The sequence below is a fragment of the Pyricularia grisea genome (genome assembly GCF_004355905.1).
Source record: "Pyricularia grisea strain NI907 chromosome Unknown Pyricularia_grisea_NI907_Scaffold_2, whole genome shotgun sequence".
Taxonomy (NCBI): domain Eukaryota; kingdom Fungi; phylum Ascomycota; class Sordariomycetes; order Magnaporthales; family Pyriculariaceae; genus Pyricularia; species Pyricularia grisea.
Window position 1 is genome coordinate 3,863,025 of NW_022156717.1, and position 26,024 is coordinate 3,889,048.

The window sequence follows — 26,024 nt, forward strand, 5'->3', positions numbered from 1 at the left end:
ATCCCATCGTTGTCGTTATTCTTCGGGTGAACCCCGCAACACTCACTTTGCATGCCGCGACTGTTGACTTCAGCGACCGCATACAAAGAGGTTTCCAGAGACCTGAATAGATGGGAATTTATAACCTTGGCTACCTTACTTACTGCCTACAGCTCACACCTGCGACCGCACGGCTGTCCGACGGCGCCTGGGACGATTCCAGACGACAAAGACGAACAAAGAACAATATAATATAATAGCGACCTTGCATCTCTAGTCCATCGTCATGGCTGATGTAGGAGAACCCCAATACACCACTTTGGCAGAGCGGATTGCCGCTCTGAACAGACAAAAGAATTTCCAATCGCCGTCAGGAGCTAGCGGAAAGCGACCGCCGCCGCCGCCGCCACCTACGAACCAACCAAAGCCACCTATACGACAGGCAAGCAGCCCGGATGTCTCTACTATAAACAGGACACCAACAGTCCCCGCACGTCCAGCATCCAAGGCTGGCGTCCCCCCTCAGCTCCCTAGAAGGAGTACCGCTCAGGTCATCACCGAAAAGTCACCACCGCTGCCAAGTCGCAACCTCGCACCACCGCTGCCCACCCGGCGCCCGTCGCAGACCTCGCTAGCGTCGCCGTCTTCGTCGGCGTCACAGAGCGTTTCACCCGCCTTGCCGCCTCGCGCAAACTCGGCTCAATTCGCGAATGGGCGAAGGAACTCGAACGAGTCCGACATCTCGTATATATCCACCATCTCCAACCTGTCCCTGAATCAGACCAATTCGGTGGACCAGCAGCAACCGGGCGCAAGAAGGCTTCCACCGACCCTTGATCAGGCGAACCTACCCGTATTGCCACCAACTCGGCGGGAGCTAGAGGCAAAAGCTAAGGAAGCTTCGGCAAACGGCACGACCAACCCAAACGCGTCTCTTCGATCGAGGACTCCAATCAGCGAGCCTCCCCGCCCATCACTTCCGCCAAGACTGCCCTCGCGGCCAGCCAAGTCCCCCCAGGTCAAACCATACGGGGCGAACGGCGGCCGTGAGCCGGTGGCTCCTCCAACTCTTCCCAGGAGGCTACCACCGGTGCCTACAAGCTACGAGCGCCCCGCCTCCAGGGAGCCCAAGCCCAAGGTCCCCATCGTCCCTACCACAAATCAAGATGCACCGCCGCCTATACCACTCGCATCTCGCCCAACGGACCAGCAGATCGAGCAGGCCGTTTCTGGTCGTAACATTACTCCAAAACCCCCGCAAGTAGCTGGTTGCCTGATATGTCGTGACTTTTCAGCCGTGGATGCGCTAGCCGCACAGTACCCCGTACAGTCGCTACCACGGCACAACGTCGTCGACTACCTAGCGCGGGCGCTTTGTGACCCATTCCCATCGCTGACCGACAAGGCCAGGGCTGTGTTTACATGGTGTCACCATAATATACGGTACGACGTGGAAGGCTTTTTTGGCAACTGTATACCCCGCGGGTTGACCCCAGACCAGACCATTTTGAGCGGCAAGGCAGTCTGTGAAGGCTATGCCAGGGTGTACCAGTCGATTGCGGAGCGCGCTGGGCTGCAATGTGTTGTGGTCACGGGTCATGGCAAGGGTTATGGATTTGCCGAGGTCGCACCAGGCCAGCCTCCCCCTCGGCGAGACCCCAAGGGTCATGCTTGGAACGCTGTGGTACTCGACGATGGAAGATGGAAGCTGTTGGACGCCTGCTGGGGAGCGGGTCATCTGGGAGATGGACAGTCATACAATCAATGCTTTGCGCCGCTTCAATTCACCAGCAGTAACGAAATATTCGGGCTTAAGCATTTCCCCGCAGATTCCCGACATTTCTATCGCGAAGACGGACGCATCCCAACGTGGGAAGAGTATGTTCTCGGGCCCACTCGTGGGCCCAAGGCGCAGTTTTACAACGACGCGGCGGATGAAGGTCTTTCGGAGTCGACGCTGACGCCTGCGGCCAAGTTTATTCCCGTCAACGAGGCTGATGACTACGTGCGTTTCCAGATTGGGAACGTTTGCGAGCACTGGAACAATGAAATACACGGCAAGGGGAAGCCGCGACCCTTGATACTTCGCATCAATGGTCCAGGGGGTAACAATGAAGACTACGTTGCTCTAGACCACGATGGCTTTTGGTGGTGGGTCGATGTTCCGAGGCGTGACTTGGGAAGGCCCGGACAGACTGTTTCAATCTTTGCAGTTGACACGATCGGCGACGAGAGCGCGAGAGGTGTCACAAAGGAAGAGTATTTGAACAAGAAGGGCTTATTCGGCATGAGTTTTGCCGGTATAGCAGCCTGGGAGCTATCATAAGAGTGGAAGCAGTGCTTCCAGCGAGGAAATGTACGAGTCCAAACTGTCTCCAAGACGTGAACCCAACCAGGATCCCAAAGTGAGTGGCTCCTTGAAGCTCAGGCAACCCTGGACTTTCATGATAGCCTCTTACTCATCTTGGGCCCAATCTACAACTTTATCATTTGTCGACAAATATCCAATGAGATCAACCTTCCTTATTCAGAGATCTTAGTATCACCAATGTTGGGAACAAGGCGGTCTTTCCTTGTCATTGAGGGTAATCTGAATGGAATTTTTTCATAGCTGCGATGAGGTAAAAACAATTTAGAACATGGCCTCTCAATAATGTAATACAGACAATCCAATTCTCACCATACAGCAACACACGCGTGTGTACTGTGTGTGCCTCGACATACTATTTGATCAAGTCATGACAGCTAAATTACTTTACGAACTTGTCCTTGTTGATAAGGAGACGCTGGGATGGAGGAGACGACGATTAAGCGCAGGCATTGAGAGCATCCTGATTGATACATTTGATAAGCATCCTTGACGATACTATTAGCCGTACATCAACCCTCATCGCACATCCTCGTCCAAATCCATCCTTTCCAACAACCGCCACATGTCTGGAATGGCACCCAAACCCGTAAGGGAACTAGGCACCACGTGGAAAGGCCAACGGCCCTGGGCCACCTTGTCGCCGACGCAGAGCACGAGACGGTACAGAGATGGTCCGTCCCAGAACCCCTCACGGACCTTGGCCCCCTTGAGCAGGTCGAGCGCCGCCTGGCGGACCGCAGAGTCCTCGGCGATGGTCGCCACGAGGTACAGCGGCGGCAGCACCCCGGCTTCGTGGGTGAAGCCGGCCACACCCTGATCGCGGTCCTGTCGTTGCCGGCCCCGGCGGATCGAGGCCGCCGTCTCCATGAGCCGGCTCGCGACGCCTAGGATCTCCTTCAGAGTTGCCTGCGACCGACTGCCCGATCCCGCAGTGCTTCTGTGAGAGGCGACGTTGCCGGACCCCCCGGCGGGACCGTACCGGTGTCGAGGGTGCGACCTCAGGCTCGGGTCGATGTTGGCGTATTCGGAGAGGTCGTTACTGGAGTCTTGGTCGTCGCACGGCAGCCCCGTCATGGCTTGCGCAAACATGTCCATGCAGAGCAGGTGGAGGAGGTCGAGGTCGAGCGAGTATTCGTCGGTGGCCTCGAGGCCCATGGCGGCCTCGGAAGCGGCAAATGCCCGGACGACCTCGCGGATGGACCGAGATCGTGCGCAGAGTATCTCTTGCTGTCGGCGTTGGTGCGGATCGGACCAAAAGGTGGCGTCGGCGTAGTGCTCTCGCGTCTCGTAGATGCGTGCAATCACGTTGCAGGCGTGCCTGTTGCAACGTTCGTGTACATCGGTGATTGATCTCGCAGGTGGGAGCCAGCTTGCTGTCTGGTTGTCGCCGCCGCCCCCACCGCTACTGCTGCTGCTGCTGCTCAGGGTCTGGTGGTAGGACCGCAGGGCGATGGATGGGCGGATATTGGCGGCGAAGAGGGTGGCGCTGCATTCTAGGCGGCAGAACATGCGGATGATGTCGTCCATGTGTGGGTCGGAACCCGTGGTGTGGCTGGTCGCCGTGACGGAGTCAAAGGCCTCGCGCGGTACGGACTCAAGAATGCGCAGGCCGTTGGTCAGGTGGGTGAGCGCTGCCGTCTCCTTGGAGCGAAGCATCTCGAGGAAGATAAAGGCAAGGCAGCAGACGAGGGTAACGCGGATGCTGTCAAGGCTGGTGGAGGACGAGTGCGTCTGGAGGAGGGCGATGCTGTGGTTGTACTGCTGGATCGTGAACAGTTCCAACTCTTCCGGACTCTCCGTCCCTATCTTGTTATCCCTCGGCGGGGACTCTATAGCAATACTCGGTGCCGCCCCCGTGCCGCCCTCTGCCGAGAGCGAATACTCGTCGACCGAGGACTGCTGAAACAGTCGATAGGCCGCGCCGAGCGCGATCAGGGCGTGCTTGACGGCACCGTCGCGGCGGGCCATCTCGGGCGCCACGCGGGTCCAAAAGGGGCCCGCGGCCGTCGAGGCGCTGCTGGCCTGGAAGCCGCCGGCGGCCGCGGACCTGAAGTGGTGGAAGAAGCGGCGCTCCATTTCGGAGCCCTCGATGTCGGCGACGATGGGCCGCAGGCCCTGAAGCGCGGCGTTGCCAGAATACTCGCGCAGGAACTGGCGGCGAGCCTGCTCGGCGCCCCGCTGGGCTTCTTCGGCCCGCGCCGGGCTGGTCAGCCCCCGGCTCGGGGATGCTGTCGAGTCGTAGCCGTCGCAGTGCCGGCCGGTCGATGTGCATCGTGCACAGGCTGGTTTGCCCTCGTCGCATTTTACACGTCTGATTCTAAAAAGAATGGGGGCAAGGTGAAAGTCAGACTTTTTTTTCTGCTTTTGTATAGTTTTGCAGCCCACTCTTGTGTGTCTAGGCGATTCTTTTTTTCTTTTTCTTTTTGTTTTTTCCTTTTCCTCCTTCCTTTCATTTTTGAGTTTGTGCAGCCCCTGAGTTGATTTGGTATCGAACTTACTTGCTGGTACGCCGGAGAAATTAAGGGTTAGCAAATATTACCCGCTCGTTTTTCTGACTTCACCCCTTGTCCACTAGCTGACATGAAAGCCTTTTTTTAAGGGGTGTCTAACGGTCACTTACCAAGTTATGCAGCCGGTGCGTACCTTGGGCTTGGAGGCTCGGGTGCGACGCTGGCGATCGGGTTTCTGATTCGTGGCAGAGCATGCCGAATCCGAGTCTCCTGGTGAGCTGTCTCTGGTGACGCTGAGCATGTTGGTGGATATAACTGTTTTTTTTTTATCCTCTGCTTTAAGTGGTGATTTGCATAAAAAGCACTACCCGACTCGAGCCGAGGAGAAAAGACGGGCAGCTGTGAAGCCAAGATGTGAGTCCAAAGGATGGGATTGGTAGGCTCGTATAGCTGTTTCTGCTCTCCTGTCTCAGATACGTGTTTACAGCTCCAGCAGGTCGTTCTTGATACCACTCGACATCCACAAGATGGTTTCGAAAAAAAAAATGGCTTGCTGTTTCTTGAGGATGTCGATGGACTGGGAGCATGTCCTCATCTTTAAGCAAATCTTGACTTACACCCCAGTTGCCACAAAAACAGATTCCCTTGTTCCATCTTTAGGCGGCCATGATACCACAGCGGCAAAAAAAAGCGCCATGCAAGTATTGTTCATCGGCCCGCACGCCGCCCACAGGGCAAGGGGCTGGGTGACATGCCCGCTTTCTCGGCAGCAGCTTAGCCCGTTGGGCGATTTCTCAGTCGCGCTTCCCGGGATGTTGGTGCAAAGGGTGTGGTTCTCTGGGCCATGAGAAATGGCGTTTTCTTTATTGGGGGGTGGTGGGATACGAAGCTTGTTGCACCAGGCAGCAAAATTATCACGAAAACCTGGGGCAAAAAAAAAGCAGGGACCTACTACGATGGTATGGGCATATTCCCAATTCTCTGTATGTACCCTCCCAGCCTGGTTCGTTGATGCTGCCCCCCTTTTGCCTTAGTCACCATGTCACTTTGTTTTATTAAAAAAAAATACAGCATCCCCTAATATCACTTAGTGGAGGTGCCCCCAAAGGGCTACATCGCGGCTATCCATTGAGGCGAAGCAAGCATGAGCTGAGAAATCGCGTCTCACTTACTCTATCAACTTTCAAAGGAATTTGTTTTCCCCCCGTCATCCAAGTCGGATTTTTATTAATGCATTATTCAGAAAAGCTCATACATGCAGGTCAGGGAGGCTGAGTGCTTGCTTCTGACGGAAACTTCCGCAGGGAGACTTTGGCAGCTAAGCCCTTTTTACTTTGAAAAAAAAGACAGGTTAAGATTGACTAATATTTCTGTGCAAGAAGGAACCTCTCCAGATATTCTTTCACGGCAACTGTACCGGTCCCTAGTTTTCATAGTTGCGCTTTATTTTGAGAATACGACAGCAAAATGCAATAGCTCATTCTTGGCATTGCGGTCCAAAAAAAAAACAACACGAACTGATGCAAAAACAGGATGACGTACATCAAAAGCTCTCCCTGTGCCTTTTTCTGCTGATGCATCGTTATCCGGGGTGGTGGTTCGGGTGAGAACTTAGTTTTTCATAAAAACAGAAAACAGGGGGTTTTATTTTAGCATGGAACAAATCACCTCGACCTCTGAAAATCCCCAGAACTGTATCTCTCTTGGGGGGACGTTCAGCTAGATCCACATAGTGGTGATGAGTTTGTTATAAGGCGGATATAGCGGCTTCCATGATATAGCTCACGCCAAGCAGGCCGGCCCAACGTTGGGGCTTGGCAGTTACCTATATGTACACGGGGATATTGTAACTCAAGGCGGGGAAAAGCGGTATCCTCATCGTAGATTACAAGTTACTTTGGATTCTACTTTTTTCTAAAAAAACAAAAAAAAAAAAAAAAAGCCACTAGATTGATTCTGGACAAGCCTTTTGCTAAGTCCGCCTTGGTGACAGCCCAATATCAAACGGCTATGTCAGCCAACAAGCCTAAGCCACGATGCTGAGTAAGGGCCCGATCCACACCCCTTGCCCATGTGAGCTCCATCAAACTGCATATCGATGTAACCGTTTCTTGTCTTGTCTAATGGCAATGTAACCATTATTTTGGCTTTTCTAATGGCTTAGTTTCACGAGGCCAGCGATTGGTAATTAGTAGTAAGGAATCTCTTTGTTATGGCCATTTTTGGTATTTATTATCTAAACTACCCAAAGATATAATTATGTGGCTTACAAAAGATAAAGATGCTCCAGGCGCCGTATTACAAGTAGATGAGGTGCAGTAAAGAAATTAGCCCTTGATATGTTTGGGCGCTCATGCCTGCTTGTGATCCATCACTCTTTCCGATTCCTCCGGCTTCTTCTTATCCATTCCGCTGCTCTTCTGCGCCCCTGGTGAGAGTAGGAAGAGGAGATCTAGGCTGCCGCGGGGCATCATTTCTCCTTGGTCTTTAGCTTCCTCGTCGAGGCTAGTATCCTCTGTCACTGTCACAAAGCTGTCGCCATCGCTGCCATCTGCCTGTGCCTCTGCCGTTGCGTCTGCTTCTGCCCTTGCACCTGTTTCTGACTTTGCATCTGCTGCTTCTTCCGGCTTTGTATCGGCCTCTGCCTCTGCCTCTGATTCTGATTCGGATTCTGATTCGGTTTCCGTCTCCGTCTCCATCTCTGCCAATTTAGCCGGCGCTGGATCCAACTGGGTATCTTTGGAAAATAACTGGTCCGGCGTCGGTTCATCACTTGGGCTTTCCCCATACGGCACGACGCCTATCACAAGGCCGTTGGTGTGTTTCGCGATCATGGGAATTTCCTCGTGCCGGAGTGAGAGACGGTTCATGGGCTTGTTTGCCATGGTGGCCTCCGATACTGTGTTGCTGTCGACGGCTCCCGACCCCAAGCTTGATCCAGAGTCTCCCATTTGTGTGTTCCCCATGAACTCTTTAATGTTGGCGACTTCCCGGTCGGCGCCTGAACCGGGACCGACACTAGCCACGGCCCCTTCCTTGCTGAGTAGAGCCGGTGCCGTGTCGACGGTTGCATCTTGAGGGACAAGTTTGTCTGGTTGCGTCTTCTTGATACTTTTCCATTCCATACAAAAGGCGCATAGAAGGGCACAGCAACTGAGCCCCATGGCAGCCAAGAAAATCCTAGTACAGGCAAAGTTGTATGCGCCTATAACCAGGCCTCGATCCTCGCGGCGCACATGACTAAGAAGGTTGGTGATACCTCCCTTGATAATTTCCTCGGCCTGTAGTCCATCAACGCCCACCAACTGTTTCACCAGCACATTACTCAGGATTGCCTGCCCAACCGAAGTGAACACAGCACCTCCCAGCTGCTGAGCAAACATGTTGATTGCAATTCCGGTCGAGACATCAGCCATGGGCAGAACAGTCTGAATGGCCAAGCCTCCTGTTTGCATGCCAAAGCCCAGGCCGAATCCCGTGAGAAACTGGAAACCGATCCAATGGCTCGAGTCCGTGGTTGGGCTGAATGTACTCATCAAACCCTCGCCGATTGCCATGATGACTGGACACAATAGCATCGAGGGCATATAATAGCCAATCTTGGACGTAAAGATGCCCGACATGGCACTCGAAACGACGAGCGAGAGCACCAACGGCAGTGTGTAGATACCCGAGCGGAGGGGATCCACCCCTTGAGCTGTCTGGAACCATATTGGGAGGAAGTAGACGCACATGAGCATCCCGCCTGCAATAAAGAATGTAAAGAGGGTCGCAAACAAGACACTGCGTTGTGTGATGACTCTTGCCGGGATGGTGGCCGTCTCGGGACGCAGAATCTGAACAGCCGCAAATGCCGAGACCAGAACTGCGCATGCCACTAGAAGGCCGATGATGACACCGCTGTTCCATGAATAGGTCGAGCCGCCCCATTCCAATGCCAATAGCAACGAAACAACGGCGGGTAGGAAGAAGAAGGATCCGAGTGGATCGAGGCGCTTGATATGCGTGAGGACCGGTGCCGGCTCCGTCTGTTTTTCGGGTGGAGTCCACCACAAGATCATGCACACGAACGCCACAAGTCCGATTGGCAGGTTCATGTAGAAACACCACCTGAATAGTGCGCAGATGTCAGTCACTGCAAGGTTGGCGCACGATCAATAGGGATAGGGGCATTGGTAACAGTACCTCCAAGTCACTGTTCCCGTGAAGGCGCCACCAACTAAGGGGCCCATAACCGAGGCAAGGCCTAGAATTTCCCCAAAGATTAGTTATCTTATAAGCTTCTGTATAGTAGAAAATATTCGTGCATCATAGTGGTCTTTGGGGGATTTCTGATGAGCATGATTGGTTGTCATTGTTGGTGCAAGAAACGTGTGGATGAATGATGTGTAACGAGAGACTAGAATAGATGCCCCCCACAAGATTATCTGTAATCACACCGCGCCGCCTTAGGCAGCAGAAGGATTATGTCAAGAGCGGCAAAGACAGGCAGGCAAGAATGGGTGATTGCAATAGCCTTCGCTGTGGGATTGTGGCATTCATAAGCTTACCAAACGTCATTCCAAAGAGGCCTTGGAACATGGGCCGCTTGTGCAACGGCACCATCATAAACATCAGCATGCATCCTGTGAATATGCCGGCGGATGCTAGGCCAGCAATGGATCTTCCCACGATGAAGACGATTGAATTAGGTGCTGCGCCACAGATGGCAGAACCAATTTCAAAAACTACTATGGACACGAGGAAAGTCCTATCAACGACTTGAATGTTAGCGGCAGTGCAATGGAAGTGCTAGTAAACTTAGGTGGGTTTGATGAAGCTGCAAAAGTCAGCTTACCATTTTGTAGGGTAAAATTTGTATATCCTGCCGAACAAAAGTTGTGACGCTGAAGTGGTCAACATGTACGACGAGGCGTACCAGCCAACATCACCCAAGCTGTGAAACTCATCCGTTATCCTGGGTACCGCGGTGGCTAGTATTGTTCGGTCGAGAGCCACCAGGAACAGGGCGAGAAAATTGCAGCCCATGATTGCCCAGAATCTTAGACTGCGTGGGTTGTACATGCCCCCAGGGCTTACGGCAGCATCGTCTGAAGAGCTGTGCCCCGCTGCTTCGGCTGGGGATCCGGCATGTTTTTCGTGGGTGAGAGAAGCAGACTGAGCTTCTTCAGCTTTCTCGGAATGGATGCCTGCGCCGACAGCTGCATCATGGGTGGTTGCTGGCTGAGCCGCCTCGATATCATCGTCACTAGAAGCTCTGCCTGGCTGTGTCTCCTTCTCGCTCCTGAGCGACGGTGATCTTGGGAGGTGGTTCATGGCGCGCTGAAGACCACCAAAAGGTTCTGAGGTTGGTCCAGGTTAATCTATATCTATACCAGTCAAGACGCGAGAGGTAAGACTAGGAGGATCAGGAAGTAACGCCAAGTGGCGGCATTGAAATTGTTGACGGCGTCTACGAGTCTGTGTGAGATGCTGTCACCCATGGACCTCACACGGTAGGCGCTCAGACTACGACGCCAAATGGATTTTAGGTATTGAGGCAATGGATGGGGGCCATCGAGGAAGAGGAAAGGAGCAGTGAAGGAGAAAGGAAAAGAAAAAAAGCGTGGAAAGTAGAGTGGCAAGAAAACACGAAGGGGAGATAGACGATCATGTATTGATTGACCAGACAACACCTAGGTTATCTGTCTGAGCTTCAGCCGTGCTGACAGGACGACGACGGATGGCCTGAACGCCAGGAAACCGATGGGCGCGTCAACCCGCACACGATAATCATCGTCAGAGGTGTGGCGGTATGTTTCCTGTGCGACAATACAATAAATACCCGACATGATGATGGATGTATGCCTCCAAGTTTGGTGAACAGACTGCAGATTGGTCAAAATTCTCGATTGTGATTATAGATTAAAGCAAGCAAAGTTGAACCGTTGAGACAAGTCTGGTGGGTGCTTGCTTTGTAGGTGTGCAAGCTATTTTGGGGGGGAAACGGTTAGTGGTATGTTTGCTTATGCTGTTTGTTAGGTAGGTTAGTGACTAGGTACTCCGTACAGTCCGGTTGGTTTAGTGTGGTTTTCAGAGAAGCAAGCATCCTGCCGGACATTTCGCGACTTCCCCAATTCACGGTCGGTTCCGAATCTTTTTTTATTCTTTTTATATATTTAAGAATTATTTAATAATTTATCTTTATTCTAAATTTCAAGTGCCATCTAAAATAGAGTGGAGCTTGACAGCACGTTTCCTCATTGGGTATGGTTTCCATCTTCCCGCCCATGGTTTCAGACTTTCAGTGGTAAAAACCACCTATTCGGGACCGAGATTTTATGGACCCCATTCGATTGTAGGCAAAAGTTATCCACGTCTTGGCTTCACCTGCCAATTGCAGCTGCCTGGCGTACGTGCGTGCACCCATCCCCTCACTTTACCATCTGTGACGGCAAATTGGTCGAAAGGAGCAGGCAGCGCCCGGCTTTCAATGTTCACTTCCCCCCNCGCCCAATGCTCAATCAAACTAGGGCAGACCTCCTATTCTCGTTTTTTCCCCCTGAGCAATTTGGCGTACAGACAAACGAACGAACGAGAGTGCCAACAGAATTTCGATTTTTGTTCTTTTGATCAGTCAATTGCATCAATCAATCATTTACTCGTCTAATTGATTAAAGATAATTGAACCCTTGCTCAACTTTGGTTTCCCAAAAAGAAAAGAAATCAAGCTAATGGCTGTGTAAAAGAAGCAAGCCGAGCCATTACACATCGTTCCAATAAAACAAAAGGACAAAAAGACCACGCATAATCAATACTCACCCCCATCTATCCATTTCCGGACTGCCTGCCTGCCTTACTGTCGGAGGTCGGCTTTTCTAAATTCTATCAGAGGCCTATCCTGATCTGATCGGACCCGATCTGGACCGATCTTAGCTGAGCGTTGTTGTGTTCATCCCATCCACTCACTTGTCAACCAACCAACGAAGACCAGACTAGGTCGTGTCGGTTACTTCTGTCATCTGAACTAGAGCATTTTTCCAGTCTTCCCCATCCCGTGGGTCAGTAACGCGCGGGCCCTTTTTTATTTTTATTTTTACATTTCTCTCATTTTTTGGTTTCTTGTGTGGTTGGTCTCCCGGTAGCGTGACGGTTCCTTCGGACAAAAGCATCATTCAAGGGGGGAAAAAAAAACAAGAAAGAAAAATAAGCACGCCACCAACAGCCTTGTTGTAAGCAACAACCCACCCAACCCCCCCAGCCGGCCCTAGCTTTCGGAACTTCCCTTTTGACAGTCCGGGAGCGTGCTTGTTCACACCTGTCTTGTGTCAGATGGTTCAATCCAAATTTGTGTTACGAGGGTGTTGATCGCTGTACCAAGGACTCTCTCGGATCCGAGCGTCAGCCTCAGCTCCCGACTCCCTGTCCCATGTCCCGAGCTTTGGGCGTGGCACGTCAGCCCAACATCGGACAGGGCATGTATCAGCACAAACCCGACATGTCGTCCCTGTCAGCTGATCCCGCCCATGTCCACAACGCCCTACCCAGCCCGGCTCGTTCGGTCCACCGTTCTCTTGGACAGGTGGATCCCGGCGCCGGCCCCGATGTGTCAGCACCCACAAACGGCGTTGGCAATACACACTCCAATGCCAACCCCTCCGGTCAAGTCTCTACCTCAGCATCGGATCTAGGCAATGCACCCAAGCCCGGCCCCACAGCTCCGCCTGCCGAGCCCATCGTCAAGGTGACAAGGGGTCACTCATGCGTTCTCTGCCAGAAACGAAAAGTGAGGTGCGACAAGACCAAGCCTTGTTCTAATTGCGTCAAGGCAGGCGTCGAGTGCCACGTGGAGCCACCTCTTCCCCCCAATAGGGCTCGAGGAGCCAAGAAAACGCTCCAACGTGATCTCATCAACCGCCTCAAACGGTACGAGTCCCTGCTGGCCCAGCATGGAGTCGCCTTTGATGCCATGTCTAAAGACCTGAGGCCCTCAGGCATCATTGCAGGCGATGATGTTGATGAGCTAGAGAAAAACTTGGGGGGTCTCAAAACATCTTCCGTTGAAGACAGTCTCGCACTGGATGATTTCGACCATGCTTCCCAGCAAAGAGACGTAAGAAACCCCACCCCCTCTTTTGACTTGGACTTGTTGAGAATAATTGAACATCGTTACCTAACAATAAGCTTCTACAAGTATGCTCAAGAGTTACTCGATGAGAGCTCCGAAGAGGAGGAACATGAGGGCCACACTATTCATCATGCCTTCGACAAGATGTTCAACAATCACGACGGCTTTCCCTTCGTCATTGGTGGTGAGCGCGTAGTAGCAAACCTTGCCCGCAAACATCCCGAGCCAATGCAGATGCTCAGCTTATGGCAGATATACCTGGGCAACGTCAATCCATTGCTCAAGATCACACATTTCTTGAATTTACAGAGCCAGATAATTGAAGCTGGCAAAGATCTCACCAAGATATCCAAGCCACTCGAGGCTCTACTCTTTAGCATTTACCTCATTGCTGTTACTTCGATGCAGGACGATGAGGTCCAAAGCACCTTCGGCACTGAGAAAGGAGTCCTGGTTAGCAGGTACCATGCCGCAACCCAACAGGCTCTCATTAACGCTGGTTTCATGAGGAGTGCGGAAATTATGGTTTTGCAAGCTTACATCTTGTACCTCCTCAGCGTGAGGCAACATGTGGATCCCAGGTCGCTGTACTGTCTTATCGGGATAGCTGTGCGCATGGCCCAGCGTCTTGGGATCCATCGCGACGGCGCGCAGTTTGGGCTGCCTCCATTTGAAAGCGAAATGCGTCGGCGGCTGTGGTGGGTGCTGGTTATATTCGACCGACGAATAGCCCAGATCACCGGCTCGACGGTGACAGCTCTCACGTCGAGCAATTCAGATTGCAACTGGCCGCTCAACATCAACGATGGTGACCTGCACGTTCACGCCAAGGATTCTCCCCCTGCGTATTCTGGACCAACCGAGATGTTTTTCCTATTAACGCGCATCGAGTTGGTCATGGCGGCGCCGGCTGGTGGTCAAGGTCCAGCCTACACAACCGCCAGCTCAGGAAGCTCACCCCAAACCCCACAGTCAACCGGCGGTTCAAGGCCCAGATTTCAGTTCTCGCCATCTCCATCTGTACCGGATGTCGTCTCCAACGCCGCAAGCCTCAATCTCCCTGTCCACGATCTCGATGGACTTTGTCGGTACATGGATGAGGCATACCTGAGGCAATGTGATCGCAAAATCCCACTACACCTCTTCACTTACCTCTTCACGAAGCAAGCCCTCTGCCTACTGCGGGTTATCTCCTACCTGCGCCGTGCCGCTGCCGGCTTGACTGGGGATATTGCAGAGCGAAATGCTCTCTTTGCTGAGGCCATAGGTATCGTAGATTATGACAATGCCATATATGCGGCAGGCGAGCTCAAGGGGTTTCTTTGGTACTCACAGATGTATTTCCCACTGCCGGGGTACATGTTACTGGCTCACGAGCTCAAAGTGCGCCGCACTGGTGACATGGTCGAGAGAGCCTGGGACTCTATTGTCGAGAATCACAACCGCCGTGGCCTCATGCGCAACCTGAAAAGCCCTGTTCATGTCGCCCTTGGTCATGTTTTTGTCAAGGCTTGGGATGGCCGTATGGCCGCCGAGGCTCGACGTGGAAAATCCCTTTCCACCCCCGAATTTATAAAAATGTTGCGGCAAACACTGGGAAAACTGACCGGCAAGGCTCCTCCAGCAGAGCCAAAACTCGACAATATGGGGTCTGCCGCGGCAAACACTGCCCAGCGGCCACCTCATGGCGCGGTTCAGCATGACTCTCAGGCTCATCTCAGCTTTACAGAGCCCTCTATCCAACAGCAAACATATCAACAGCATGAGCAGCAGCAGCAGCAGCAGCACCTCCAACAACAGCAACAACACCAGCAACAACAACCTCAGTTACAATTTCCTCCACCCATGACGTCAGCAGAAGGCGCCGTTGGGATCAGTTCCACAATATCCTTGGATAATCCTGGAATATATAGCGGATTTGATGGCATGAACCAATTCCATGACAGCCAACAGTCGGACGATCAAATGGATTTCACTCCAATGGACATGGACTGGATCAGTATGATGCCTGAAATTGCAAACTTCATGATGCCGCCCCCGAATGGCATGTACCACCCAACGGTTGGCGGTATGGGTATAGGCGGCGGCGGGGCATACGGGATGCCCATGTTTCAACCCCCAATAACCCAGGCCGGAAACCCAATGCCGCCCCAACTGCACGAGCAACACCATCACCACCAACAACCACAGCAGATGCCACCATTGGGTGTACCAGCACTTGCACCTCATCCTCAGCAAGCACATCTTTCTCAACCACAACATCATCAGTACCAGGCTCATCAACCACCACAACACCAGCCAGGGCTGCAAATGCACCAAAGAGGCCAATGATGTGTTTTGGCTCAAGAGTGAAGTGCATAATCTGAGGATTATCAACCAAAACCCCCTCGGATTTTAAGGTTCTTCGTAGGCACTTATAATGGTCTCTTGAAGGACGCTACTGCCAACAGTCAGGAAAACGCCAACATCCGGCGCAGCTATAGTCTCATCAGCGACTCGTTGTCAATACTCTTTTGCACTGTGTCTTGGCATCTTGTCAATTTCCCAGCAACTATAGGATGTATTCCTCTGGATACGTCTCGGCGGCTGTTATACGATAGGAGCCCATATAGACACCGATATACACACTGATACCTTGTACAAATTTACAAATTCATCGGATTGCCACTTGGACAGAGTGTGGTATCACTACCTAGAACTAGTTGCGAATCTTTTTGGGTTGTAAGATCACTTAGTTTCGTCATATCAACCATGTTACCGGCAGAGAATACGGAGAGCAAAGAGAAAGAAAGTGGGTATCTAGATTATTTACAATTTACATATCACTGATATAGCCAGAAGATTGAGCCGACACAGCTCCAAAAAGATATCGAAAAGTCGGTGTTCAAATGCTTGCAACATGGAAAATGAGATATTTACTTTTGTCAGGCGGAAAGGAGCGCTGCAGTCTACCACAAATGTACAAGCCGGCACAAACACACAAAAGCAACTGTCTCATGTCCTCCGTGAGACTTTAGACAAGCACTCCGGTGTTCAGCTGAACACAGTTATTGAGCAGCGTTGCACCTTCATGAAGAAGTTCCCACCGTGTCATCTCAAAGGAGTCTCTAAGCACCATCAAGAGTGCCGTGTTCTCGTTCATGCCACGCTTTTCGCTGAGCATCTCAGGCGTATCAACGCTCGCGTACTTCCGCAAGTACTCTTGCATCTGAGTTATGCGCCCCTCTTTGGTTGGCGCCACGACGTAGTCGACGCAAGGGCCTTCTATTGCGAAGCCGTAACACCAAACTATGAGACCTGCGATGTAGAGCACCCAGGGCCGATGCATGAGTACATCGGCTTGCGGCGAGTATGGCTCCTCGGGCGTCTGGTGGCCCACAGGAGGTTGCATGGGCGGGGAGGTGGGCTTTGCGGGCATGAGGACGGACGATAGAAATTGAAGGGCGTAATAAACCGCATCCCTGGCATGGGCAGATGGCGCCCAAGTATCCTTCATCCGTCGCTTAGAGCTGTTCAGGTCTTGGGTGCCTATTGGTCGCCCAAGCAACCTCTTTGCACGGGCATATATCTGGCAGTCAACAATATCCACATGCATCGCCATGTGGGCCAGGCTGTGAAGCACCGTACGACCCTCAAAGATGACGTTGGCCTCGCTGTGCTTGTCCTGGCCATACAGGTAGACCTCGGATGGTATGTCACCCCTCTTTATGGCCTTGTCGAACTCATCCCTCCAAACGTCAAAGGCCTGTCTGAGAGCTTGCCGCCACTTTTCCCTTCCGCCCAAAGATTGCAAAGCAGGCCGGCCCAATGAGTATACCTGAAGGTCTCGCTGGTTCATGTGGTAGCTGACATTAAGAAGACCGGCAATCAACACTGTGCGCCCGAACGCGTTCGTCTGAACGGGCTGGTTGCCAAGCGTTCGCCTCAGGCCTTCGAGGAATGAGATTGGCTTGATGTTGTTTGACTGCAGGTTGGCCTCGAGCCTGCCTACTTCGGCACCACTGGTCGCCTTCCAGAGATTGTCATCGCATGGCAGTGGAAGACGCATTTCGTGTGCGACCATAACCACATTGTGGCCAAAGATGGTGCCGTGAATCGAGTCGATCAAGAATGCGGCAAAAGCGGCGCGACGGGTGGACTCGTTAGTTATCCAGTGATTCCACCACTCATCTGGAGTATGTGCAACCCCCGAGGTCGAAGATTGACGCGAGCCATGCTGCGCAGTCGGCGGCGAGTCCAGTGCCGACTTCCCAAGGAGAGACCTGCCGCGACGCATCAATGTGATGGTTGTTGCATGATGAATATGCGCTCGCTCGTGCAACTGCCTCGTCGAATACATCTTCTCGTACATCTCCAGGAGCAGCAATGACTGGAACACCCAGAGTTTGGCAGGTGGTCCAAAGTTTTGAGAGTCCCTAAACAGTGCCCACCGTAGGTCCCACGCGAGGAAATTCGATAGCTGCGCTCCGGCAGTTCTGATTTTGGGCCCATGTTCCTTGTCAAGGCAAGCAGCGCCGATCATCATGACAGCAATTAGGAGTAGGTTTTGGGCCTTGTCTGGTTGGAAAGTGGGCTTGTGCAAAATCGGAACCTGATCGCTAACGTGCAACCAGTACGACATGATGTATGCTTGCATCATTTGCCGGCTGAGCATGTGGGAAGGTTGAGACCGATCTCCCTCGACGATGTTCTCCTTTTGTCGCTCGACAGGGGCAGATTCGATACCGTGAAATCTCTCTTTGATATATTCAAAGAGTTCGCTGCTCTTTTCTTCGGAGATGACGGACTCGGGGAGATTTTGGTCGAGCAGGCTCGTAACAGACATTACTTGCTGAGGGAAGAAACCAAGCTGTGACGGCTCGTAAGGAATGCTGTACTGGTTGTGAAATTCACCATAGCTTTGAAAAGAAAATGCAAGTCAGCGGGCTCTCCGGGCTGAGTGAAAATAAACAGCTGAAGGGTACATAGTCAAACTTACTGGCTGAATCGTGGAGTCGGTGCCATCCGACCCTGTGGAGAGTCGCTGGGCTGACTGCCTCCTGTGTTGAACAGATATGCCATGAAGTCCTCAGGCATACCAGCATAGGGTGACTTGTGGTATATATTGTCACTCCCGAAAACTGGCATTGTTTGAGGCATGGTCATCTGATCAAGCATCATCAGGTCGCTCCCTCGCTGCTGTCCTACTTGCTCCGCGTAGTCCGGCTGGCAGGCGGCGGCGAAAGGCGTGCCTTGGCCCAACTCCGGAGGAATGACCGGTGAAGTTGCTTGAGACATGGATGTTGGTGACAAATCCAGAGGTGGAAAGTTGTTTTGCGCGGTAAAGATTTGTGTTTGCGGAGTGTTTTGATGGCTATAAAACCCGTTATGTGTGGATATTGGTGACAGCACCCCGTATGGACTCCCATCAGGCGGCACGTTCGGCCGTCGAGGATGACCTCCTGGAGACGAATGAAGGGGTAGAGAGTGGGGTTGAGCCTGAGTAGACGTGACTGGGGGCTGTGTGTATCCTAGAGGGTTTTGGCGGATGGTCGGTGAGTAGGTCGATGGAGACACAGTGGTTTGCTGACCAAAGGAGGGATTTGCGGAACCATAATGGACATGTTGTGGAACCGCATTAGGATAAGGAATACTTCGCCGGCGATCCATGGGGGAAGTAGGGCTGGGAACGGGAAACGCGCTGTTGACTCCTGTGGCAAAAGGCGAACTGGGTTGAGGCATGAAGCCATCTCTGTCTTTGCGATTAAGGGATGATCCTTTGGCAGTGTGACGGTCCTTGTGACGGTTGCAGAGGTCCTGTCTGACAAAACTGCGGGTACAGTCGCCAATGCCACAGTAGAATATGTTCTTGGGCGCATGGTTCAGCTGATGACGGTAGCTGTTGTGGATTCTGGTCAGCAGAGATGATAATTGCAGGTGTGAACAGCCTGGGAACCCACAGATGCTCAGCCCGAGAGTAACTCTTTCCACAGCCCTCCTCGGAGCACTCAAACTTTTTATCCAAGCCCTTGCGGCTTCTTCTACGTTTTCGAGCCGGTCCGCCGTCGGAATGTGACGAATTCTCGGGATCTTGCGCGCCATCTTCGGGCGTTACTTGCTTGAGCTCGCGCTTTTCATCTTCGTCCAAGTCGTGCGACTGGCTGCGGGGGCGAGCTCTATCCGAGTCCTCCTGCTTGATTGTATGAGGAGGGGTCGGCTCTTGGCCCTGGAACATGTTGCCGATCGAGAGAGATCTGGGTTTCAGTTGTTCGGCATCATCCAAGATGAGGGTTGCTGTTGCACGGGAAGGCAAGGCGGCAGATGCCATCGTCTGTGGACTGCCAAAGCACAGCGCCTCTCGACTAAGCTACAAGCCGTCGTTCGTGCGACCGGACCGTTCGCAGCTGCCCCTGGAATCTACAACAGGACAAGACGACTAGGGGAAATGCCACAATGGGCCAATGGGGGGTCCACAGCGAGGGGTGGAGGGTGGCGGTCGCACCGCAGATGGTTGAAAGTGTCGAACCAAGGTATGGATGGACTGTGATAATAGATATTAAGATTTCTCTCGGTAGTTTTGGGAGATGGCGATGACAGACGACCAGAGACGCGCTCTGTAGAAACGGCCCAGATCGCGGGGTGCAAGTGGTTCAGGTTGGCATGGCTATGCAGGTAGATGGGAGCAAGCTCGCCGGGAACCTGCAGATACTGGTTCCGCGTGGTTCGATAGTCATGAACAGATAGATACTTGGCAGAAAAGGGCGACTGAGGCAAATCAGTAGAAACAAAACCAAAATCAACGCAAACAAGACAGTAAGTTAGTGCCGGAACCTGGCCACTATATCGCGTATAGTCATGTGCAGATTGAGAATGAAAAATTGGCCGTTCCGGTCCCTAGGTATGTGTGACTGAAAACGTTTGTCAGCGACTTGGCTTCGTTCATTTATTTGCATCGGGACTTGGGAATCGGCCCGTGGGGATGTGTAGTGATTGCATGGCTGTTCCCAAGGTCTTGCAACACATATGGGCCGCACCAAGGGAATCGCAAATGGCCAAAGGTGTAATGAACTGATCGGCAATAGATAGATGATTGGGTCCATGTCGATGAGGATTGACTGTCCTCAAAGACGATTTCACTTGTTGTTCCCCACATCAATCCCTGTGCTCTCTGGCTGCCAGGACCAGGAGTACGTGGCAGGTAGCCATTCCCGTTGGTGTTTGCGTCCAAATCCGCGTATATTTGATTCAATTCCTTTTGTTGAGGGGGAATTGAAGATTTTGATTTCATTGCAGAAATCATCTCATAGCTGCAAAGCTCAGATTCCCTTGCATGCTGCACGTTGAAATAGTGTATGCAAGCCAAAATAGAGCAAAGACCCAGAAAAAGGACCGGAAGTTGTGATGGATATTTAATTTTGTCATATAAAAAAAAAGAGTAAAGAAAAAATATATAAAAAAAAGAGAAAATAAAGGGATTGAGTCAAAGTTAGGATGCACTAACCCGCAACGACGTAGGTGCCGTACCGTACCAACACCAGTAGGGTGACAATACTCGAACCGAAGCGGCAACTTGTTGTTCCTGAGCTGGTCCCGTCGCAATTGCTGTTGCTGGTTGAATTTACGTAGGTAGCTAGATCTAGATGGACTAAGTCTAGAATAGTCACCTAGGGTAGAAGAACATTCGTTTGGCAGATGGTGATTGACTCGGTGGTGGAATTTGAAAAACATGAAAACATGAACGTGCGTATCGGCCACCAGTTCTTGTCCGACTCGAGAACAAACGCGAGGGAGAACGCGGCGATTTGAGTCTGGGGAAAGTGGGTGCAGTTTTTTTGTAGGGAAATCAAACCGAGAGAGGAGAGAGTGGGGGTTTCTTTAAGCCGTGCAAATTTTGAACAGGGCTTGGTAGCGAGACCTCCTAATTGGATGTGCCTGCAGGGGAGGGGAGGCAAGCGACGGCTTGATGGGCAAGCTGGGGTTTCACAAGAGGATGAGGGTGAGGCCAAGTTACTCCATACATATGCAACTCCCCCAGCTGTGGCGCCTAACTGTATGTGCGCGTGCGTTGTGATTCATGTGCGTTGTACGGCGGACTGCGATGGATCTTGAAAAAGAAAAAGAAAAATCTCGATTGGGTGGCTGCCCTCAGCACCTTTTTTTCCCTCCTCTTCTTTGCCGCGGCATTCTGAGATTTGGAGATTTGATGGCCAACAAGCAGGGCCGTATGTTCCCTAGGTAGTTCTAGTACGATGAAAACTTTGCCTCTCATGTCGTAGCCATCCTGTGTGGCCCCCAAAGACAAGTCATCACAGCCTTTCCCCCCAAGATATCTTGACTACCTACCTTAGGATACCTACCCACCTTACCTAGGTACCTACCCACGGAAGAAAATTATGTACGGATAGATGATATAAAAGGAATGGACGAGTCTTCTCTTCGTCTGACCGGTCTGGCCAAGTTGAGAAAGTACGGAAGGTGCCTCCGGAACGTGCCTGCATCCCATCCTACTGCAGCTGTTGACAGACAGAACAGGCCTGGTCCGTGCCCTGCGTGCGGGGCTACCTACCCCATCTTTGCGTCTATCCGCCATGCCTCCACGTGGGACCAGACATCAACTGAACGGGTTACCTCTACCTAATGTGGGATGAAATCAATTAAGGACCTCATATATCGTTTTGGGCCATGCATGTCCTATTTCCAGGCCGCTCAATGCCTTCTTTCCCCTCAACAAGGAAATCACTCGCATTACTGAGTATACAGTAAGGGTCTAGACAGGTAGTACTTGACAAGGATGTAGCTCCAGCTAAGAGACTTGGCATATACGACATTGTCTGGACCCTAGTTCTAGTTGCCTAGGTCTAGTATAGAATCCACTTACCGATCAACCTATCCGTACAGATGGCATAACCAAGGTAGGGGACCAACCACCTCATCACAGGTGGTAGACTCGCCTAATCCGTAACGAAGCTTACCTTACACCAGACTATTTCGTACATTTACGCAGATATACCTTACCTACCTTACCAAGCTTACCTACTTCGTACGTGCCCACCTACTTTAGGCGGGTTGCAGGCGTCAAAGTGGATATTTTGGGTGTCTTGCCACCTTGGAATCAAGTTTCCTATACCACCTCGAAATTCGGCAATCAGCCATGTTCACACGCGACAGCTGGTTCAGCTGGGTATCTAACGTGCGCGCAAAATTCCTATCAGTACGACACGACTGCGCACCGAAGGGTGTTACTTTTGCGTTGGTCGTCTAGGTATAACAATATTGATTCGATAGACCTGGCTCGCTCTTGAACAGACGAATTTGCTCCCTGCCTGTATGTTGGTTGGTTGGTTGGTTCGGTTGGCTACTCGGCTAGATGCAAAGAGAAGGCGAATACCTTGACCTAAAGTCCCTCATCGAAGCGGCACGTCCTGTTAGTCTGGTCTCGGCTCTGGCCACTAAAATAAATCCCGCTCAAGAATCTGCAGTAAGGAGTACTAGTGCTGGGTAAGCGATACCCCGCTAAGCCCGATTTTATTCCGCGTGTCGAAATAGGTCTTTTTACTAGTCTCGACTAAAGAACCTGATCAATTACGACAGCAAGTAAGGTATTGTGGAGCTGGAATCGGAATAAGAATGAAACTCACTTTAACCCGCCAATACGTTCATGCGTGTAGGTTGTAGCTGCCTTCGTCAATTAATGTAGCTCTGTGTGCCTGATGAAGAACCCCCTCCGGATTATTCCGTGGCAAAAGTACCTTACTTATTCGAGTGACTTCAATCTCGTAAAGATAGATGTTGGTAGATGTGCACTGTAATCGTGCAGCAACTGCGATACGGCATATGGAATAGTTAGAGGGCATTTGTAAGCTATTTGCCGAGGTATGGAATAGGTTTTCACAGTCCCTTTGTCTACGTATCAAAGGTGACAGGTCAAAAATCGCAACGTTGAGCGCGCATTGTTTGGTCAAGCTGAAATCAGCGGTTTCTTCATGGTGGGTGGAGCCAATAGCTTATCACTTACGATACCAAGTAGTACAAAGTACCACCAGGCGAGCTGCAAGCGTGAAATCTTTCTTGTGGTGATCGGGACCTGGTAGACTTGCATTTGCCATAAATTTGCTTGCTCGTGATTGTTAATGTCTTCGATTGTCCGTGACTTACCTTATGTAAGGGCGAGTCGAGGTATTATTGTAACGCTACCCCGAATTTCAAGCAAAGTGGGGGCACGCATGGGCGGATGGTGACCGGACCATGTGGGGCCATTGGATGTCATCAGAGTTGCAAGGTTGGTCCCTTGACGTTTGGATGGAAATTAAGACACAGACCAGCCCACTCGTCATCGACCAACAAACTGCTTTTCGATCTGATTTTCTTTGCGAGATAGTAACGACATCAGTTACAACACATTTCGGCATTGACAAGTACTGAACGCGAATATCCCCGCGTGAAATGTGACAGCAACCAAACTCGACAATATACACCACAAACCAGCCGATACTGGTGTTCTCCTTCTCCAGATACACACCAGCCAGACGCTCGGGATTTTTCATCACAATTCTCCAATGCCGCCAGCAAAAGCACGAAATGGCCACGGCCATGACGACAAGAATGATAGCACAAGTCATGGCAATAGCAAGGACAAGGACACGTCCAACGGGGCTCAGGGCAATCACCAAGTGAACGGTTCCGGAGGGGCCAAAATGCGTAGGGTTGCCAGCGCCGCCGGTTCCAATTTGCGCGAGTCCGTCACGGCCGACGCGGCCGCAAATCTTGCAGCACAATCTCTCACCAAGACCGCAAACTCTGCGTCCAATCCTGTGGCGCAAGATCCGAGCGCTGCAGGCGGCGTGGTAAGTTCAATTGGCGCCTCCGATAGTCGCAGCTCGCGCGAGATGTCCCGATATCGGTGTGACTGACCAAAGCAATATTTTTTTTTGTGCGAAATAGCTTCAGTGGTCTTCAGTTGACAGGCCGTTTCTCCAAAAATATCGGCGGGTTCATCGGCTGTCCACCCCTACCTCGTTCCTCACCGACTACCACCAATGGGTCATTGGAAGGCCAGGCAGCATCGGACTGCAGTCACCGACGATGCGGCGGACCAAGACTTTCCGACGCCAAAGCCGAGACGACTTGGCGGGCGTCTTGAAGAAGCATTACAACAGTCAGGCAATACAAGAAAATGACGTGCTCGTCGATTTCGTTCACAAAGTCGCAACGACAGCGTCTCTACCGGTCGGCGGCATACCGAAGCCAACAAGAACACGCAAGAAGACCTGAACTGTACGACTATAACACACTTGTAATGACTATATACTTATGAATAATGATCGACTACCTGGGCGTTAGGTGTGGACATAGCATATCATTGTGGGAAGCATATCGAGACGGCAAGGATTGGATGCGCACATCCAGACATAAGGTACTTGTTGTGACGATAAGGGCACAGTGTCCAGATGCCGATACACATTTCTCTTTCCTATTCTTCTTGTTTGTTTTCTTTCTTCCCTCACGCCACATACATGAGTTTCTAAGGGAAAGCAAATAACGTCTATATTTATTTTTCAAACACGTAAATAGCTACACGAATCATTGTCCGAGAAACGGGCCACACAATATTTTCCCCACTTGCGATCTCTTGGGTTCATGGAAAGTATATCTTCCCATAGGAAACGTCGTTACCGCCTTTCCGTCCTCGCCCGCCACGCTGATTGTCTTTCCTGCTGTGTCGAGAATTTGGCAACGCGAGTCGGGTCGAAGGGCGTCACCAACCTCCATCGTTACCTTGCTGTACTCCTGTTTTGCGCTGGAGCCCCGCGTACGGGCTTTTTTTACCATTCCAACTGCGGTAGCCTTTAGACCTGATAGCACCCCCTTCGGAGGGCCGCCCGGCTCCGCCGTTGAGTCGTTCGAGCGCTTTGGTGGGAGTGGGAATACCGACATAGGGCCAAAGCCAATGTTCTGGGATTCAAAACCACCATTGGGCGGCTGAGGGACTTTTTCAGCAACTCCAGTATAGTTTTGCGACAGCTCTGTGTAGGACTGAATCTCCTGAGCGGTCGTCATGTTGCCCCCAGCTTTGGCCGGTTTGTCCTCCAGCGTGACATGGTAGGCTTGAGAAGTTCCATCAAATCCCTGAAATAGATCGAGGCTACAGGTTACGTTGCTCACTTCTCGTGTCCCCCACGCGAAGAAGAATGATGCCGCTCCTATTCTTGCTGGTTTTTCAGTTGCATTTTTAGTGGTTCCATATAGAGGGAAACTAGGCGATTCGATATTAGTACTGCTTCGGGTATTTTCCATTCCGCGATCAGATGGATCAGGCGACAAAGCGATCTTGCGGCCCTTGTCATCGAACAAAAAACAGCTGACTTGATAGCTATATGCCTGCGCGAGGGCCTTTTCAATCATACCACGCGCATCAGTTATGGCGTCAGAAATGCGCTTGTCGTTGCCTGTATATTTGTCACCGAAGCCGAGTTCGAATGTGACTGTGTTGTAAGGTCCCGACTGGGCGGGTTTGCTACTTGTGGGTATCGATTCGTAAGCCGTCCCTCCCTGCAGTTCAATCGTTTTTTGCCCTATCAGGCTGAGGGACAGATTGGTGGTGCTTGGACCAGTGAAGCGAGATTTCTTGGTGTTAATTCTGGATAAGACTACTTTTATAGTCCACGGGTGCTCCTTTGTGGGCTCCGACTTGGGGAAGATGAGTTCGAACGGCTGTGATGAAACATTTGCGGAAAGCTTGGTAGAATTGTTGGTGGAAGATGCAGCTGCAAGCCCGCAGGCCGCAATTGCAAAAAGAAGGGCTTGTTTCATTGGGTATTGATTGTGATTGATCAAAAGATGATGGAGTGAGTATATATCAAGGAGGCAAAGATGAGGTACACAAGACAAGAGACAAATTGACTGATTGTTAATGTATGATGGATGTCTTGAGAGTTTATTAAATATCCACGGGCAAACGATTACATTTTGTATAGTCTGCCCCCAACTTGTTGATAATGTTGATTTTTAATGCTACTTGTAATACTGACTGCCTGAAACAGGCGCAGCACTGGTGAGATAAATACCTAAATAAAGTAAGTCGGCGGGTGGTCGGGTTGGCTTACTATGTCGAGCCTCTACCCCTATGCTGTCAAGGCCA

General features: G+C 51.6%; 7 protein-coding genes across 7 annotated transcripts; 3 read left to right on the forward strand and 4 right to left on the reverse strand.

The window, feature by feature from the left end:
- Positions 1-265: 265 nt before the first annotated feature.
- Positions 266-2,305, forward strand: PgNI_03711 (uncharacterized protein; the record flags this gene model as incomplete). The annotated part of the gene is made up of 1 exon (XM_031123764.1): positions 266-2,305. The coding sequence occupies one exon, from the start codon at positions 266-268 to the stop codon at positions 2,303-2,305; it is 2,040 nt and encodes a 679-aa protein (XP_030985492.1).
- A 561-nt stretch (positions 2,306-2,866) lies between these two features.
- Positions 2,867-5,922, reverse strand: PgNI_03712 (uncharacterized protein; the record flags this gene model as incomplete). Its single annotated transcript, XM_031123765.1, has 4 exons — positions 5,870-5,922; positions 5,418-5,781; positions 4,971-5,256; positions 2,867-4,667 (listed from the first exon to the last, which is right to left on the reverse strand). The coding sequence occupies exon 4, from the start codon at positions 4,424-4,426 to the stop codon at positions 2,867-2,869; it is 1,560 nt and encodes a 519-aa protein (XP_030985489.1). The 5' UTR covers positions 4,427-4,667; positions 4,971-5,256; positions 5,418-5,781; positions 5,870-5,922.
- A 1,092-nt stretch (positions 5,923-7,014) lies between these two features.
- On the reverse strand, positions 7,015-10,834 carry PgNI_03713 (uncharacterized protein). Its single transcript, XM_031123766.1, has 4 exons — positions 9,638-10,834; positions 9,351-9,550; positions 9,240-9,321; positions 7,015-8,910 (listed from the first exon to the last, which is right to left on the reverse strand). The coding sequence occupies exons 1-4, from the start codon at positions 10,114-10,116 to the stop codon at positions 7,152-7,154; spliced, it is 2,520 nt and encodes an 839-aa protein (XP_030985490.1). The 5' UTR covers positions 10,117-10,834; the 3' UTR covers positions 7,015-7,151.
- Positions 10,835-12,106: 1,272 nt separating this feature from the next.
- Positions 12,107-15,238, forward strand: PgNI_03714 (uncharacterized protein; the record flags this gene model as incomplete). The annotated part of the gene is made up of 2 exons (XM_031123767.1): positions 12,107-12,892; positions 12,974-15,238. The coding sequence occupies exons 1-2, from the start codon at positions 12,209-12,211 to the stop codon at positions 15,236-15,238; spliced, it is 2,949 nt and encodes a 982-aa protein (XP_030985495.1). The 5' UTR covers positions 12,107-12,208.
- PgNI_03715 (uncharacterized protein) lies at positions 14,648-20,661 on the reverse strand. The gene is made up of 4 exons (XM_031123768.1): positions 20,388-20,661; positions 18,847-19,794; positions 17,886-18,797; positions 14,648-17,805 (listed from the first exon to the last, which is right to left on the reverse strand). The coding sequence occupies exons 2-4, from the start codon at positions 19,212-19,214 to the stop codon at positions 15,921-15,923; spliced, it is 3,165 nt and encodes a 1,054-aa protein (XP_030985496.1). The 5' UTR covers positions 19,215-19,794; positions 20,388-20,661; the 3' UTR covers positions 14,648-15,920.
- Positions 20,662-23,204: 2,543 nt separating this feature from the next.
- Positions 23,205-25,832, forward strand: PgNI_03716 (uncharacterized protein). The gene is made up of 2 exons (XM_031123769.1): positions 23,205-23,730; positions 23,828-25,832. The coding sequence occupies exons 1-2, from the start codon at positions 23,443-23,445 to the stop codon at positions 24,155-24,157; spliced, it is 618 nt and encodes a 205-aa protein (XP_030985493.1). The 5' UTR covers positions 23,205-23,442; the 3' UTR covers positions 24,158-25,832.
- PgNI_03717 (uncharacterized protein) lies at positions 24,467-25,696 on the reverse strand (the record flags this gene model as incomplete). Its single annotated transcript, XM_031123770.1, has 1 exon — positions 24,467-25,696. The coding sequence occupies one exon, from the start codon at positions 25,694-25,696 to the stop codon at positions 24,467-24,469; it is 1,230 nt and encodes a 409-aa protein (XP_030985494.1).
- Positions 25,833-26,024: the final 192 nt, after the last annotated feature.